This window comes from Eublepharis macularius, chromosome 4, assembly GCF_028583425.1.
Source record: "Eublepharis macularius isolate TG4126 chromosome 4, MPM_Emac_v1.0, whole genome shotgun sequence".
Lineage (NCBI taxonomy): Eukaryota > Metazoa > Chordata > Lepidosauria > Squamata > Eublepharidae > Eublepharis > Eublepharis macularius.
The window spans coordinates 35,320,613-35,333,179 of record NC_072793.1 but is presented as its reverse complement, the minus strand read 5'-3'; the positions used below and the strand labels follow the sequence as shown (position 1 = coordinate 35,333,179).

The 12,567-nt window shown below is 44.1% G+C and overlaps 1 protein-coding gene across 2 annotated transcripts in view; it reads right to left on the bottom strand.

Annotated features, from left to right (window-relative positions):
• MGAT5B (alpha-1,6-mannosylglycoprotein 6-beta-N-acetylglucosaminyltransferase B) overlaps positions 1-12,567 on the bottom strand; it is a 268,434-nt gene that overhangs the window by 51,872 nt on the left and 203,995 nt on the right. For both annotated transcript variants that reach the window (XM_054978295.1, XM_054978294.1), the window contains exons 10-11: positions 8,428-8,559; positions 3,283-3,416 (exon numbers count right to left, since the gene is read on the bottom strand). In XM_054978295.1, coding sequence (XP_054834270.1) covers positions 3,283-3,416; positions 8,428-8,559 — 266 coding nt within the window. The remainder of the gene's footprint in view (positions 1-3,282; positions 3,417-8,427; positions 8,560-12,567) is intronic.

The window sequence follows — 12,567 nt, the reverse complement described above, 5'->3', positions numbered from 1 at the left end:
CTGCAGTACAATCTCTTTTTTGGAAGCAACAAAGGAGATGCAACAGCTGTGAAAAAACCCCACAGGAGACAACAGCAACAGCTGTGCAAGCAAAAACAAGTATCCTTCATTGCCATCACGTTGCAAATATCAGTTTTTCTCAAGGGAAAAACTGCTCCACAAAGAAGTAAGGTGAAAGTCACACTGCAGGAGAGCTTTTTTCAACTGGGTACGATTTTGGATTCACGGTGGAATGACAGCACTGAACCACTCTCTCGCTGACTAGAACGAGACTTCTAATCCTCCCTCTGTATAGTGGGGCTGCTAGAAAACTCAAAAGTCCCCAAAGATGCCAGATTTCTGGTTGTTATGATGCTCCTAAGCCACTTCTCTCTTTTTAACCTTCAAGCAATCCTCCTGCATTTTCTCTCTGCATTTCTCCAGCTGTTTTCTACCTTTTTAAAATTCCACCACAGCCACAAAAGTTAAATTCCGTATATCAAGCTGCTGGTGCAGTGGGGAGATCATGTTTTAACACAACGACCAGTTCATTTGTTTCATTTCTAGTCTAATTCTGAGGTTATTTTTATCATAATGCTACGTCCTACTCTTCCTGCTGTCACCTTGCTTCTCACTGGGTGCAGAAGGACTGGCTATCTTGGCATCTCCCAGAAAAAGATGCTTACGTTGAAATATCTCTATGTCAGTGACAAGTCTTTTGCCCTAACTATGCCAGGGAGAAGGGGAGATACTAGGGCAACCTGAAAACATAATTAGTGAAACAGTGGGAGTGGGACATTAAAGTATGAAAGCGAATTAAATTGACAGGGCCCATTAAGCTGGCTCTTCCTTAGGGCATCATTGTCAAGGTTAAGGTCAGGTGGAAACAGCAAAATCTGTCCAACCGGAACCCTTGAGAAATCAATTTTGAGTCCAGGGTGCCATGTGGCAGTGTCTCACATCCTTTCCATTTTAAGGAGGTGATGTAATTCACACTGTGCAGTCATTTTTTTTTCACTTCCTGCCTTCATGGCACCTTTGGGTCTTCTCCATCTTGAAAAGCCCTCAGATTTATTCCCTGCATTTTATTTCTCAGCTTTGAGAACGGAGCATCCATCAACCCGGACAAAATATTCTGACAACCGGTTCAACCAAATACCCCTGTATTTGGAGAGCACCTGGCCACATGCACAGTGGCTGTGTGTCATTGCAGCAAATCATGTGATGAATCTTTCTGTGAGCTCCTTTTTATCAGGTCTTGAATTCACAGGTTGGGATTACAGAGCTACTGTCAAGCTCTGGCCAAAAGAGAAAAATAGGCTAACCAGCTAGACCATCAAAGAAGCTTCTTGCATAGCTTTAGGTTGGAGCAGGACAGGAGATCTGACCCTTACAGAAGTTTCTGTTTCAAGCTCTTCTTGTTCTTCTCCTCCCCACTTTTACAGAGTTCATTCCCAGGATCTTGTCTCCCCCACTTGGAAAAAGTTGGTTCTTTTAGAATGTCTTTCTTAAACAAAGGATACAATGGTGATTTCTCAACCACCTATCCTTACAAAATTAGCAACACTATAGAGGAACATGTATAATATGCAGCTTCTCAAAAGAAGAGTAGGTGAACATCAGATATGTAAGCGTGGCTGATTCCACTCAGACCATATTCCCCATTTTAGCCAACCAATTAATGTATTCTTTTCATTACCACATATCATCCCAGCTCATGCTTTCAGCAAAAACACTCATTTAAAAAAACAAACAGGAAATGGATCCCAAATATAGGCAGGGGGGAGTTTTTTTGAGGGGGGGCGTACTCAGGGCCAACATCATAGTGCCGTTACTACAGTATAGAATTAAAAAACAATGGAGACTAGAAGGGGAGAGAATCGGGACTAGTTCGGGAGGGGATCGGCACCATTTTGTTCAGCAGTGCAAGTTATCCCAAATATGAGGAAAAAATCATTATGGGTGAGATTGGAGGCAGAGAGGATCTGCTCAAGTGTCTTTCTCAATGCTGCAACTGAGCAAATGCACATTTTAAAAAAGAAGTGTTGGACTGTACTATTCTTGAGCATAAGCCAAAAAATGTTAAAAGGGTGATTGGAGAATCATGACAGGGGAGGAGGGGGACACACAATCTAGTATGAGAGGGAAAATTTGACTAATAATGGTAAAAAAACAGATTGCCCAATCTTGTCTGAAATCTCTGTTACAAGTGCAACTTGTTGAACAATCGCAATGCCAACATGACTATCACAGGGGAGAGAATCCTTGTGTGGAATCAGCCTCTATCTGCCTCATGTGTACCCTGATGAGATCTGAGTGGTAGTCAGGAAAGAGATCCAGGAAAGAGATCTTATGATCATGGTTCCCAGTGCAAAAACTCAACTAAGCTATAGTGGAAAAGGGCAAATTCCATGTTAGTGATGATTAGGAAAGAGCTTGAAAACTGCCAGTGTAATAATGTCCTTAGATAAATTTTGGTGCAGCTGCATTTAGGATATTCTGTCCAGGTCTGATCATTCCATTTTTTTTAAAAAAGATAATGCGGAATTAGAAAAGGAGCAGAAAGATGACTAACAGGTTGGAGTGATTTCTTACAAGGACAGATTTTGGCAGGCTTTTTCCTTCTAACTATAAAAAAACAGAAAAAAGGACTGACGGAAGGACATGGTAATGGTTTATACAATTATACGAGATTCTGAAAATGGAATAGTTTTCTACTCCCTGTCCCTCATATAATAGTAGAACTCAGAGTTACTAGTGAAAAGATAAGGACAAATACACAAAGTACTTTATTATTACTATTATTATTACTATTATTAACAACATCAACAACAATGATAACGGAATTCATTCCCACAAGATGCCTAATTGCATTTTTCCTCCCAGGAAATCGGGTCATTGCACATAGTTCTGCCCCCCCACCCCCCCTGTCTGCCCTCCTAATAACTCTTTGAAGTAGATTGGGCTGAGAGAGAGGCTGACTGGTTGTGGTTGTGGGGCTGGTCCCTGACTCAGATGGCATAAAAGGACATTAGTCAGACTCACGGAGAAAAGGTCTATCAGTGCTTATTGGCCATGATGGCCTAATGGGACCTTGAAGTTCAGAGCCACTCATACTGCTTGCAAGGAGGAGCAGGAGGCTTCTTTCATTCATGCCCTTCCCAGGACCTTTGGTTGGCATTGCTGAAAACCAGATGCTGGTTGAGAGGGGGCCTCTGATTGGATCTAGCATGTCTCATTTTGCATGCCTATGTCTGACCGTGCCTGGATCGCTCCATGACGAAACATGCTACAACCACTTACGAAACATTGTCATGAACTGCTTCGCATTCAGGTTCCAATAGCCCCAGTTTGTCCGGTAGCCATGCAGCGTGGCATACTCTTCATGATTATACGCAGGCTCTGTCCCAAAAGTGTCAATTACTCGAACACGGCACCTGTGCCAGGGAAGACGGGAAAGTCATGCCAGTTACGCCTTGAGAAAGACTCGCACAAAAACATGAACTGCAGATTTATTATCCAGAGGCATTCTGCCATACGTGGAATTGTGGCTTTAAGAAAGATCTGAGAACCCTGGGGTCCCTTACAGGCAGGGACCAATTATAGGCTTCAGTATCCTTGCTACTGGTGTGTACGACTACATGCCCTGAACATGACCTCTGGGACAATAAACTGAGACAAAGTCAGCTGTGCCCTGAAGCAGGGCAGCCCAGACATTCAGAGCTGAACTGGAAGGAGGGGAGGATATTTACAGCATAAGAAATCAAGTGCTAGACAGAGGTGTCAAATGGCATAGAGAGATGAGGAAGATTTAGGAATTGCTAGCATAAGGAAAAGCAGACCAACAGAATAACTTCAGCTAAGCCATGTTGTCTGCCGGCCACTCAAGCACCTTTAGCCAAAGGAAACCTTTATACTAACACAAAATCAATGCATGGAGATATGTGCGTCACATGCACTTCCATGGGGACATTATGGTTGATTTTTATGGTGTCTCTAAATCAACTTTGATAAATAAGGCAGGCATGGGAATCTAAATTTTCTTCTTTTTTCCTGATCAAGGGCAACATGCATTTGTGTATTTATAATAAAGGGTAAATTGGATGCAGTACATTACTGCAAATATTTGGATGTGTTTTCCTGTTCATCCCACTTCCAACTGCAGTCCTGATACACATGGTGTTGCGATGCAGCTTTGCAGAATACATGCAGCATGAAATCATTAAATCAATCTTGGCCAAAGATGACCTTGGCAGGACTACAAGCAGAGCAAACTGGCTGCCCCCAGCAATGGTATTTCAGCAGTGCACAAATGGCGCTGTAAACAATATAGTTCTATAGTATCATGCCGGGGAAAATATCTTTGTGCCAGGACTTGCAGGGGAATATCTCATTTCCCCCTTCCCACTATCGTGAAGTCTCCACGGGCTTTTCCTGTTTCCTTCTCTCCTGCCCACCCACAAGCCAAACTAGCTTTATCTGCCTCTCTGTTTTCAGCTTTCCCTCCTTCACTCTCCCTGGCTAGACCCAGTAGCGCAGTGGGGGACCTGCAAGGACTTGTGGGGGGGGGCGGAATTCACTTTCCCCTGCATCCCCCCCATACCATTTCCTCTTTCCCACCTTCTGGCACTGCCGTATTGTTACCTGTTTTATCCACCTCTTCCAACACACCCACAAACCGACCTTTTATCTGTCCCCCACCCTCAGCTATATTCATTATTTATTTACTTCATTTATACCCCACCATTCTCCACCATGTGGACCCAAAGTAGCTTACATCATTCTCCTCTCCTCCATTTTATCCTCACCTTGTGTAGTAGAGTAAGCTGAGGGTCACTCGATGAGCTTCCACAGCAGAATGGGGATTCAAGCCTGGGTCTCCCAAATCAAGGGATCCCATTTGCCCAGTGGGTGTGGGGGATCCCACACTCCCAGCCATCACACCCTGCCACCACTCACCTGGCTGGTGGGGGGGGGAAGGCATGCTGTGGAGCACTTCCTTGAAGCTCTGGGGATGACATCATTCTGGGGTGCGAAAAGGAAGTGCTTGGGAGTGCACGGATGCCGATCGATGCATGCACCTCAACCCCCCCCAATCCCCCAGTTTAAGCTCCGGGGGACTTAGCAACCCTATCCAGAGCTGTCTGAAAGTTTATCCACTACACCCCCCTGGCTTTCATAGGGTGGTTGCTGTTGAACTGCAGCAAGAAGGTGGGCCTGGGTGAGTCAAGGAAATCAGGTGATCGCAAGTTGCCTGGTGGTTGCTGCCAGGTCTATCTGTGTCCCCCCTTGTTCAGAGTTGCCAGGTCCCTATACCTTTCCGGTGAAGAGACCTGGCACTTACCTTATGCCTCAGCTGTGCCTCGGACAGAGCTTGCGTGATGATGTCACTTCCGGGAAGTGATGCCATCACACTGGCCCTGAGCATGCTCCTGCACTTCGCACAGGCCTTATTCTGGCCCATCTGGGGCCAAAATTGGCCCCAACAAAGTGCAAGAGCACATCATGCAGCAAGTATGATGATGTCACTTCAGGAAGTGATGTCGCCATGCCCCTGGGAAGCGCACACATTGTGTGTGTTCCTGGGGTGCCTGCCAGTGGCAGTCGATCTCCGGGTGGCCCCAAAAGAAGGTAAACCACCGGGAGATTGCCCACCACCGGCAGGCAGCTGGGATCCCTACAACCCCCAAGACCAAAATAGCCCTGTAAAGGGTCCTGCCCCTTCCCCTTGCCTTTTATTGACAGAAAGCAGGGCTTGATGACTGGCAGTATTATTGTGGTTTTCCAGCAATCTCCACAATGATCACTGGGATCTCCTTTCTTAAAGGCCCAGGTGCCTCTTTTCTTATTTTGGTGAGGGGTTAACCCCCCACCAATGTTTTTTTTTTAGACTTCAGATTTTTTTTCCTGCAAACCTGGGGCTTTTCTCATGTTTTCAGAAAGATCTATCTTGCCTGTTTATGGTCCCAGTCTCTAGAGTTAAGTATCTGCAGATCTGGCCATGCTGAGAATTAGATATATTGATGTTTGATGCTGATTTAATATAATTTCCAAAGAGCTCTCTGTCCCTAGGTGTACATTTGTATCTACATGTCACGTATTTTTATCCCCCCTTTCTTCTAAGGAGTTCATGGCGATACGCATGGTTCTCCCCTTCCCTTTTATCTTCACAAAAACCTTGTGAGATACATAAGGCTGAGAGAGAGAGCAGCCGGCCAAAGGTCACCCAACAAGCTTTGGGAAACCATCTCTCTCATGCCCCATTCAGCACTCTAACCACTGCACCACAGTGACTCTCAGGTGTTTTTGCAAAGATCCTAGAAATCCTGAAACCGGCTTATAACACTAATGGGGAGGGGACAAGATGAGAAACCGAACACGTATAAAGCAAGCAGGGGAATACCCTCCCCCATCCCCGATCTGGCTGACTGTAGAAAGAAAATTGATTTATAATAAAAGCAATAACTCTGCTTGCTCTTTTTCTCCCTCATAAAATTGTGCAGGATAACAGGCAGGACAGGAGAAAGTGTAATAAATAGGAGGGCTATCAAGGCTAAATTAAATCACAAAATGTTGCTAGCTGCTGATCTGGCAAGAGGTTATGGCTTTTGTCATTCTCATTGCTGACGAGGAGGCTGCTGTGTCCTGGCTGGACCAATCCATCCCTCCGCCTGCCTTTCTCTCATCTCATGGTGTTTGCAGAATTCACCAACAGAGGGCCAATGCATTATTTATGCTGGTCCACATGCAATGCAACCCCCCCCCCCCCGAATCCTCTGTAGAAAGCCATGTTAGTATGATTTTATTTAAGGAAGTAGTACACACAATTGTTCTTTTGCCTCCACAAGCATCTCTCAGCATGTGACCGTGGCAGCTGGGAAACAACATGGAGGCCGTTCAGTGGGCAACGAGTGGCTGTCCATGTGGGTGGAAGGCCTTTTACTCCTTTCAAAAGGCAAACAGCCTCCACTATCAAGAGGAAATCCATTTGGACAAAAAACCTTGTAACACCCTTAATATAAAGAATTCATTTGTTGAGTTTAGGATTGATAGGATTTATTTATGTGAAACTGTAAATAGTTTTTTTTGCAGGGGGGAGGAGACACGAATGAGTTGCTTATATTGTGATCCATTGGAAACGGGCCATAGAAGTTGGGAACTGGAGGAAGCAAGCAGAAGGTGGCTGGAGAAGACCAGGGACAAAGCCTGTTGATGGAAGCTTTTCAACATCAGAAGGAAGCTGATGTGTATCCAATATATTTTTATCCTCTCATTCTTCCAAGGAGCCCTGGACAATGTACATGGTTCTCCCTTCCTCCTTTTATCCAAGGTTGCCCATAGAGTTTCATAGCCAGGTGGGGATTTGAACTCGGGTCCCCTCAGATCTGGAAGACCCAGGTTTGAATTCCTACTCTGCCTTGGAAGCTTGTTGGGTGACCTTGGGCAACTTAGTCTCTCTCAGACTGACCTGTGTCACAGGGTTGCTGACATGAGGATAAAATGAAGGAAGGAAAAATGATGTTGTAAGTTGCCTTAGGTCCACATTGGAGAGAAAAATAAAGTATAAATAAATAAGTTAGGGGGAGGATTGCCTTTTATTCTGATGTCTTTCTGAACAAGGGAATATGTTCTCTTCTCAACTAGAAAATGTGGCTGGTAATATGCTCAAATGCCATTGGAACTGGCTGCGGACTGAGACTCAAACAAAGCACTACCCCAAATCTTCTCCCGATAAATGGAAAAGTTGCTTGTGGAGCATGGTTATGATGAATGGACAATTGGCTGGAAAGGAAAGGGTCAAAGCAAGCTTTGTGTCTGCATTGTCCCTCTGCTGTCAGCCCAGGTCTCAGAGGCTGTTGTCCATGAAAGGGAATTAAGCTTTACAGAGAGTCAGTTTGGTGTAGTGATTAAGAGTGGCAGGACTCTAATCTGGAGAACCAGGTTTGATTCCCCACTCCTCCACTTGAAGCCAGCTGGGTGACCTTGGGTCAGTCACAGCTTCTCAGCCCTACCCACCTCACAAGGTGATTGTTGTGGGGATAATAATGACATACTTTATAAACCACTCTGAGTGGACGTTAAGTTGTCCTGAAGGGTGGTATATAATAATAATAAATAAATAATAATAATAACGATAACATTCAATTTATATACAATCGAATGTTATCATCATTATTATTATTTTAAGCCACATGAGAGTCTGAAAAGAAGACTAGAATGGATGGCTAGAACAGCATGGAACTAAAGAAGAACTAAAGAAGAACTCCAACATGCTACAGTACTAGAGGGACTATGCTGACGTCTGGATCAGCAAGGATTACCATACTTTATAAGGCATCAGCAAAGATAAACTGCACATCTCTATCTGTCCCATCAAAGTTATTTCCATAACATATTTGCATTTTACAAATAAACAAAGGAGGGGGAACCCTGCCCAGTTCTTCTTACCTGTACTTTTTAAAGGAGAGGCCCATATGTTGCTTCATTTGCTGCAGCCCATGGTAATCAGTATAAATGAGGTCAAAGGGCAATGGAACTGTCAAGGGGCAATTCCCTCGGCCTGGCGGCACCCCTAAGTTACTGGAAGGAACAATGAAAATATTATCAGCATTACAGGAAAAGGAGGGAAACGGTGAGGATACATTAGAAACCACTGCTGTGTGGAAACTCTTTGCCATAGTACAAAAAGCCAGGAACTTCTGATAAATAAAAGACAGCTACTTCCAATCAAATAGCAGACTTGGGTACAGTGCATTGAATTAAACTGCAGAACTCATTGCCTTGAAAGGTTGTGAAGACCAATGGACTAGTCAGGGACTAGTCAGACTTGTAGAAGAGGCAGGGCTTTTTTTTCAGCAGGAACGCGGGGGAACGGAGTTCTAGAACCTCTTGAAAATGGTCACATGGCTGGTGGCCCCACCCCCTGATCTCCAGACAGAAGGGAGTTGAGATTGCCCTCTGTGCCACTCAGCGACACGGAGGGCAATCTAAACTCCCCTCTGTCTGGAGATCAGGGGGCGGGGCCACCAGCCATGTGATCATTTTCTCTGAGGGCAACCCACTGAGTTCCACCACCTCTTTTCCCAGAAAAAAAGCCCTGAGAAGAGGAATATACTTCTCTAAAGCCCCATTCACTTGTGCCACTTGCAGAAACATTTCCCCATGGTGGGACTCCAAACCATGTGGGTGAATGTGTATGAATCCTGGAACAACATAGATAGGATCAGCCACATGGCCCTTTCCACATAATTACTACTGAGGAGGGAGGGTGATGATCATGTTCAAAGGGTACCACAACTGGCAATGCCTACATAATTTCAGTGGCTGCATACATTCCACTACACCATAGAATCTTGCCACGGAGAGTTAGCTCCCGCATTGCAAGCATCTTCTGAATAAGGTATCCTGGAAGAACAGTTTCCTTTTTCCCTACGGTGGGCAATTAGGAATGCAAGAAGCATCTCTGTAGATGAGCCCCTATACCTGCAACCATTACAGATGTCATGCAAATAGTCCCTGTTTCTGCAGCTCCTGGAACAGTAGTTCTGAAAGGGGTAATGGTGAACACACAGGGATGGCCACAAGTAGGGGCATAGAACATTTATGCAGTTTTGGAATTTAGTACACTGAGTTATGCTGCCTGCATAGGACAAGGGTTTGGAGGCTGAAGGAGACATCACTTCCGACTTTATGCTTATTTCCCACAAAACCATTCACCTCACCAATTCTCACTTCTTGCCTTCCTTTCCACCTCTGCTTCAGGAGTCAAATCAAAAATCCCTGAGAAATCATTTGCTAGAGAACAAAGTTCTCCCGTGGTCACATTAGCTGTCCACTGACTACTCTTTCTAAAGAGCTTAAGGTAGTATATATGTATCTTCTCAGTTTTATCCTCAGAATAACCTGGTAAGGTAGGTTAGCCTGAGAGAGAATTAGTGGCCCAAAGTGATTGGGGAGCTTCATGGCTGCATGAGATTTAAACTCAGTTCTCCCCACTTCTAGTCCAACACTATAACCACTACACAACCTTGGCTGTCTACAATACATACTCTCATGTTAGAAGTGGAAACTTGCGGTTAGCCAGGGTAGCTGGCCAATGCCAATTTTCCTCATATTTTCTCCCCTCAGCTAATTTGCCAGCGGCATGCTTATTCAGACCTTTATTTATTTAGATGTATAGCCTCCCCTATCCCACAAACTCAAGACAGGTTGCATAAGATGTTGTCCACCCACAAAGATTCCTAATCCAGTTCATTTTCAAAAATGAAAAACAGAAGTACCATATTTACCTGAAAGGAAGGCTAGGTTTTCCTCCACATGCGCCATCAAGAAAAAGGAGAAGGCATATGAAATTTATGTACAGTAATTTTTTAAAAAACTTTTTTTGTATAACCTTAAGGGGGAGGTTCTTACATTCAGGGTTTCTTCCTTTCATGGCCATTTCCTCACGTTCTAAAAATAGCGCGATGCTCACTGAACGCTGGTGGCTGCTTCACACAATTTCTGACGACACTCGTTTCTAAAACGGATGCAGGCAGTTTTGATTCTGGCACGAAAACAGAGTCATACCTGCCTGCATACATTTTGTAGATGGGTGACGTCAGAAATCGCGTGAAGAAGCCACCAGTGTTCAGAGAGTGTCGTGCTATTTTTAGAATGTGAGGAAACGGCCAAGGTAAATATGGTAAAACCTCCAGTTTTACCATATTTATACCTGCTGCCTCACGCCATCTCACACTCATTACAAGCCTCTCTTCTTCAATCTGGAACATGCGGAGTGCCCACATTTAATATTATCAAGTGGTTATGTGCTTTCTAGGGTTTGCTGATATTAAAAAATGCTTAGAAGAAACTTATGAAGGACCACCCTACATTCTGGAGCCAGCGAAAACAAGGGTTTTCAATTTATGGTGACTTAGCTGGGGATAAGTGCTTGCAGGTGCTTCATTGCCCTTGTCACAAGGAATATAAGCTTCCATACTGTGTAGAACCGAAAAAGGCTGGCAGTGGCTAGGATAGGCTGTGGTTTTATTACTTGTAATTTAAGTTCACTTTTATGGGCAATTTTACATTAAGTGGCTGGCCGGGAAGATGACATGATAAGAAAGTCTCTTGTGTCTGACAACCACCTAAAAATATAAATAAAATGAAGCAATGCAGAAGGGCTCAGATGCCCATTATGGAGTCACAGATCAGCTAGTGAGAGCTTTTCTGGCCCTCAGTGAGTATCTGGTAAACTTCAGCAATGAAGAACTAAGATGTAAAATCAAAGAGGAAAGAAAGAAAGTGGTTCTTTATGCTATCCTGAAGTTCAGTTTGGAGCAGCATTAAGTATAACTGAGGGAGAGAAAATGGGAGTGGCCCTGGCCCCCACTCTGTGGTTCACAAGCCTTCTTGGAGGTAAGGGATGCTTCATCACCTCTCCTTCGCTTAACTGTTGTTCTTGCAGTACCACAGATAGTAGTAGTAGTAGTAGTAGTAGTTATAAAAACAACAACAACATTCGATTTATATACCACCCTTCAGGACAACTTAATGCCCACTCAGAGCGGTTTACAAAGTAATAGGCACATAAACTTTCTAAGGGGATGGGCTGAATGAACAGTGAGAAAGACCAAAGACAAAGGGCTGAATGAACCCTTTTTTCCTTCCTGTATGATGTGATGTATACACAAACAAATCCTAGAGTAGCAACATTTTTTTCTCAACAGTATTTTTGTATCAGTTGATTACAAATTGCATAAAAATGGTGTAAAGTCAACAAATAGTTAACCAAAACAAATAGTGGACCAAAACTGATGACAATGACAATACATGAAATCAAAAGAAATGACTGTATTGATCCATTAACCCATTTATGAACATTCCCTATAGCAGGCCTGTTGTGAATCCTGCCCCTCCCCATCAAAATTTAAAAGGGTGTCCATTAGAGATGGGCACGAACTGGGAACATTCGGAACCATGTGGTTCGTGGTTCATCGCATTTCATGAACTTTCATGAACTTGCCCCAGTTCGCGAACCGGTTTGTTTGGTTCGTTAAAATGTCACTTCCGGGACAGCAGAAGGTCTGCGGATAGCCCATCCCTCTTGTTGCCTAGAAAACTGATGGATCAGCACCAGGCTGTCTGCAGTGATGAACCAAAATACGAACCAAACAAACTGGACTATGAGAGCTCATGAGAAATGAGCTTCCACGAACCACCAGTTTGCGAACCACGAACTGGCCCGATTTGTGATGAACTTTGGTTCGTAATTCAGTTCATGCCCATCTCTAGTGTCCATGCTTTAAGAAACCATTCAAGGTAATTTAAATGAAGGGCAGAGGACTCTCTCACAGAAGAGTGACCAGTTGTCCTATGAAAAAAGTATGGTTTGGATCCAATGGAAGATTTCCATAGATAGAAAAAGGGCAAATTTTACCAATTCCCACTTATATTGTCCCTGATACCTTAGAAGCAGGATTTGTGGGTTTGGGGGTTGTAGTGGGAAAAGGTAGACAAGAAAATTGTGCTTTGCTGGCAGACATCCCTTCTTTCAATGGAAATTTCTGGTGGATCCAAACCTATGGTTTGAGATGTCCCCAGGGC